The 5,528-nt window shown below is 53.1% G+C and overlaps 2 protein-coding genes across 2 annotated transcripts; both read right to left on the bottom strand.

Annotated features, from left to right (window-relative positions):
- Window positions 1–793: 793 nt before the first annotated feature.
- Window positions 794–3,625, bottom strand: VDBG_05951 (predicted protein; the record flags this gene model as incomplete). Its single annotated transcript, XM_003003463.1, has 6 exons — window positions 794–1,369; window positions 1,456–1,636; window positions 1,737–1,823; window positions 1,941–2,125; window positions 2,193–3,367; window positions 3,472–3,625. 6 exons carry the CDS (start codon window positions 3,623–3,625, stop codon window positions 794–796), a joined length of 2,358 nt encoding a protein of 785 aa, XP_003003509.1.
- A 746-nt stretch (window positions 3,626–4,371) lies between these two features.
- VDBG_05950 (predicted protein) lies at window positions 4,372–5,208 on the bottom strand (the record flags this gene model as incomplete). The annotated part of the gene is made up of 3 exons (XM_003003462.1): window positions 4,372–4,703; window positions 4,913–4,937; window positions 5,038–5,208. The coding sequence occupies 3 exons, from the start codon at window positions 5,206–5,208 to the stop codon at window positions 4,372–4,374; spliced, it is 528 nt and encodes a 175-aa protein (XP_003003508.1).
- Window positions 5,209–5,528: the final 320 nt, after the last annotated feature.

Genomic DNA, 5,528 nt, shown 5'->3' with positions numbered 1-5,528 from the left:
CCTTTTGGTCTGTGGCGAGGTCGACGGCCTTGAAGGGGACGCGGTTCGCGGGGAGGATGGTCTCGAGGCGCGACGTGGCTGTGACAATGTGCGAGGAGCCGGCTGTCAGGGAGGTGAAGATGTAGAGGGCTGGGTCGGGCGAGAAGGTCGTCATGATGGGCTGGCGGGGGCTTTCGTCGTTGCTGTCAAGGGGGGAAAGGATGGAACGGTTGGCTGAGATGGGTCGTACGTCAGAAAAGAAGGGTGGTGGTGCCTCCAGGGCTGGTCCTGGATGGGGTCGTCGTGGAAGAGAAGGCTGAGGGATGTTCGTGGTGGTAGTTTGGGGGAAGTCTAGGGAAACTTTCAGGAGCCTTTGGGCATCGGGGCGGCGTCACCTGGGCGAGGTACGGACGTGGAAAGTCAGGGTCGGGTTGGGCCCCACCTCGTCCTCACACTGCTGAAACGGAGCTTCTGAACGTCCAACGTGCGGGGGCGGGGTAGTTACGGTGGTCCTTATCAGCTGGATGTCTCCTGACGCTGTGAGAAGGAAAGATGTCATATTGCTTGAGACTCATTCATGAGACAAACAAATTATCCTTTAACGCCTTTTCCTACACGAGGTCATCTTTGATCGTCTCTCGTTTTCGATCCCACCATCTGCACCCAGTCTTTGTCGTGACCAATGTCGTATCCGCCTCCCCCGCTTGCTTCCCCTGGGACGCCCGCAGTCTCAGTATTATGTACGTCCATCTCAACAGAGTGCGTCGGATGAGTATCAACATGAGGCTCCAGCTCATCTGCTATGAAACTTGCATCAATTTTCCTCGTCGAAATCATCGCCAAACCATGGCTGCAAGTCCAACCTCGACGGACAGGGGTAATCTTGCCAAAGCATTGCGATGGTGCTTGACGGCGGAAGATTGGCAAAGGTTCGGTCGAAATGAGCCATAGGGTCCATTGTATGATTTCCATGATCATTTACAGCTTGTGGAAACTGTGCGGCCATCGGATATGGTGCTGGTTCCGTCGTGGTGGGAATCCCCCATATTCTGGGGTCGGACTGCGCGCCGCGAGGACCCTGAAACAGAACGCTCGCCGCCTCGGCGATCTTGGTTTCTTGCGAAGCAGCATCCTTTTGGCATCGAGTCCATGGATCGCGCGCAGATGGGTTTGGCAGAGGTCGTCCAGAGCTGGACCGGCCGGAGCCGGCTGGGTAGCGCGAGCTCGTGGGCGTCTGTTCTTGACCGGAAGACTGCAGCGAAGACTCTGACGGTCCCTGCGACGCATGGAGCGATACATTTGCCGGAGCGGGAGGTGGCCGTTCATCCATTGAAATCCCCAAATCCCGGGTGCGCGTCGTTGAAGCTCTGGTCATGCAGGCCCGAACTCGCTGCTTCACAGGTTCCAGGAGGCCAACCAATAGTCCAACATCAAGTCCTGGCAAGCTTTAGCCTGCGGTCCAAAGAGTTGATCAACCTTAGTTGTCGCCATCCTTCGTATTTGACCGGGTATCACCCTTCTCAGGTAATCTTCGAGTGATTCTGGACCTGCGTTGTTATCGAATCCAATGCCTGGCAGGATGTTAACCACCGCGGCTCGACACGGATCTTGAAGCAAGATGCCACTTAAAAGGGTCGGGTATGTGGTCGTCTTCAACCTCAAATATTGTTTTGTACGCTTCCCACCATTTATCCAGCCGGTCCAGCTTTCGGATCCCCGTCTTGTCCTTAAGTTTTTGCTCTTGAGACCTTTCCCACCTGGCACGTCCATACGGGAACTCGCCTTTCACAAGCTTGGGCTTCTTGAGCGTGATCTGCGAGCGACTCTGCGATGTTCCAGACCATCTGGCACCGAGGATCAATATGCTTTGGAACGTAATGAGATCGATATAACTTCTTAAATTCTCCCTTGACAGTGTTAGCATTGAGGCGCAATGATCAAGGCTTATAGATGCGGCTTACTTTACTTTCGCAACGTCCTTCCACCCTGGGCTTCTGCAGGTTTCGTTGTCGTAGAACCAGGGATCAAACTTGTGGTAAGGGCAGCCCAGACGAGCAAAAGGATCTTGTGTTACCATCGTGGCTCGGCTTCTTCTTTGCGGGTTCGCCTTCGCTGTCGCCGTCTCCATTCTCGCAATCTTCATCTCCTTTACCTTTGTCTGAACACTTTCTTTTCCGATTTGGACGAGGAGTGGATCCGGCAGGCATATTTACCAGGTCCCAGAATCCGTTGCTCCCATTTCCAGTTTCGGTCGTTCCGGTTGCACCCTTGGCGTAGCTCACTAGTCTCTCCGTCCAAACATCGATTTGTTCCACGTACAATCTCACAATGCTATCGACGATTTGCTGCTTCCTTATTGACAACGAGTCAACTGCTTCGGACACAGACGTCGTCTCGCTTACAGACAAATCGTCTTCATTGGAGGCCAAGAAGTGCTGCTGATGTGACTCGTCGATATAAAACTCACTGGTTGAGGCCGCTGTCTGCAAAGGACCTGATTCGGACATTTCGATGGCAGCACCCAAAGACTTTGCCACATGGGCAGATTGTCCCGCGCCTGGGCTGATTTCTTCCTCTGGCTGGCCTAACCAATTCATTGTGCGTTGATTGGTACCAGAACCAACTGCAGGCTTTTCTCCGGCTCGGCCAGCTGACTGTGCTGACTGGCTGACGGGACCGGACTTGCCAGACTCACTGTAATCGTTGATGGCTTCCTTCTTGGACCCAGGTGAAATATTTCCCTGAGTGGGTTCTCTCAAGGTAACATCAACCTCTCGTTGACGAAACAACTCTTTCGGCAGACAGACCAAAAGATCAAGGCATCCTAGGGGATTGGACTTGTATGGGTTGTCACATAGCTCCTGGAATACTCTTGTAATGATGTGGCTCTCCCCTAGAACCACCTTACAATCCTTGGTTAGAAATTCCAGAAACCAGGAGCTCAGACATCTGTCACCCAACCACCGAGCTTGGGTCCAAAGGCTACATAGGGACCCTATGAGATGGGGATGCTCGTCCTTGAGTACTGCGCGCAATTGCAGTTCTGTCAACTGAAGGCGCCGAAAGTGCTCAGGGTGGGGCTCATCATATACATGGGTTGGATCAAATTCTTGGTATTTCTGACAGAGGGTGAGCAGACGACGGTTGACAGAGGTTTGGTAGCCGTTCTTCGCGAACATGGAGCCTGAAAGGATCTGCTCAACAACGAACTCACTGAGCAGCGCTACGAGACGACGAGACGAGATCCCGGAGCTTCTTGGTATTCTCTGAGTTTCGCATCTGTCTCTCCCTTTGCTTGGGCTTGGTTCAACGGCAGGTTGCTTGCCTGTGTCTTTCGTCAAGTAAGTTTGGCCGTTGACGTACTGTCTGTTTGTTGCACAGCTAGGCCCTGAAACAATGCCCAAGTGTCAGCCTTCAGAGTGATAGGCTCGGTCAGACTGTACCAAGATACCAGATACTGTACTTCTCGATGTGAAATGAAAGGCAACTCACTGAAAAATGTATCAATGGCGTTGTCCGACTCAATCAATGATCCCTTTTCATTACTCTCGGCGCGGAGGTTTGCATCGATATCTCGTCGGTATCCCATATAGCCGATGATTCCAATTGTGTCCTTTTTTGGACCGAGAGCCAGTTCCTCGGGCATTGTTTTGTTGGCGCTCATAGTTTCTGTGAAGCATCCACTAGGGACAGTGTCGACTTGATACGAGGCTGGAACACAAAATTCACGGACTTGAGAGTAGAATGAGAGCTGAAAGAAAATTAATGGGCTGGCAAAAGGGGAATGTATGGTATATATGCTGGAGGTCGGGCGGTAGAAATAAAAATCAGACAGCCAGACTGTCAGACTGAGGAACATGCAAGATAGTCAGCATCGTAACGTCGTTAGTGCAGCGTCACGCCCTAGTGTACGCATTCGCAAATTTGCAACTTGCGCTTCCAACGAGCCAGCCAGCCTGCGCAACGCAACAGGCAAAAAAACTGTGCGATGACATGCTTCAACGTTGGCCCGTCAAATCGGGGGGTCGCGTGTACCGAGATGGAAGCGCACAGGGCCATCCAGCCACTGTCTCGGAATCTGTCAAATAACGAAGATGGTTAAAGTGCAAAATGCACGACAGGTTGCTCGGCGAGGCTGCTCGACGTAGCAAATTCGGTGGAATGATGGCCATGGATGAATAGTTGTCGGCTCAGTAGCCAAGGTATACTGACCCAGTGGTACATAGCCGGCGGCATGACCTAAGGCACCTGGAGAAACGTGGGTATGCCTTGTGTTCTGGCACATCCGAACCATAGACTCAGGGTATCATATTGTCATTCGGCTCGGCAGGTCGTGCAACCTGAGATCAACCGTTGAAATTCAACAATGGCACACCGTTTGATCGAAGCCATTCAAGTCTGATCGAGCAGTATGATGACGAGTCGCTCGTGGTGGAGTGGAAGCACAAATTCGACACTGCGCATGATACTATTGGGGTTTTCTGACGACCGACGCCCGCCGAGGCAGCCTTTCGTTGAGGCTTGCCACGTCACCGGTTTGGCCAGCGGTGTCAACGCCCATTTGCCTGGTACGGCGATCAGCTCTGGATGTGCATACTGGATGACGACAAAGAGCTCAGCCAGGCTTTCCAATCGGCTTCTGCCCTTGGCATATGGTCTTGGAATGTAGAGCAACGTGTCGACCTTATGATCAGAGGTTGGCCCTTCGTCCAAACCCTTTGCACCTATGGGAAGAGTAATACGTTTGTGCTGACAGTTGGCTACCTACCAGGACTGACAGCGAAACAGTGGGCTTACAGGGCCACATGCTGTGCAGGAAGTCATGCGAGCCAACGCCCAAACGACGTCTTTTCTGATTGTTGAATTGAGAGCACGTGACGTGTTGCCAAAATGTCGTCGCCGTGGCTCATCTCACGCAATCAACTTGACTCACATCCAATCTTGCCCTTGACCCAAGCCTTTTCCAGGGCCCGTCTAGGCTTGATTATTAAGGTTGCTTGTGGCACCCGCCGGCAAAAAAAACATGCCTCCTAGCAGCACCAAAAGCCCCTCACCCACGTTGCAGGCCGAACGACCAACGCGACGGCGCGAAAGCCACGGCTCCCTAGCGCTGCGAGTGTCAAAGTCGGGAGGCCCATCGACACCTGCGATGCCGCGAGCCCAGGCCGTCGCCGAGCGGGGTGCCGCACAGTGCTCAACCAACGAGCAGCAGAGAGGTATATGAGGCATTACAGTGAAATAGAGCGCAAGATGCAGGGGAGGGGAAGGGCCTGGGCGGTGGAGCTGGTCATCTTTCCAGAGTGGAAACGTTTGTTGTTGGGCTAGGAAACCTTGTCGAGATTTCTCATCTTCCCCAGGTCCCTAGAGGGGGTTATTCGATTGCCTTGGAAGTTTCTTGGTTTCCTGGGGGAAAGGGAGCTTCGAGAAATTGCTGTGCGAGGGTCCGTGTTTCATGCCCCAGGCGGCGTGGTTTGCGATGACCCTTTGTTCCATGGGTTACCAGCGTCAGATGGTGCCTGTTGTTGAAAGTGCACAGCGTCGACCTAGTG

The sequence above is a fragment of the Verticillium alfalfae genome, genomic scaffold (genome assembly GCF_000150825.1).
Source record: "Verticillium alfalfae VaMs.102 supercont1.7 genomic scaffold, whole genome shotgun sequence".
Taxonomy (NCBI): domain Eukaryota; kingdom Fungi; phylum Ascomycota; class Sordariomycetes; order Glomerellales; family Plectosphaerellaceae; genus Verticillium; species Verticillium alfalfae.
Note: the sequence above shows the minus strand (reverse complement) of the source record. Positions and strands in the feature narration are given on the sequence as shown.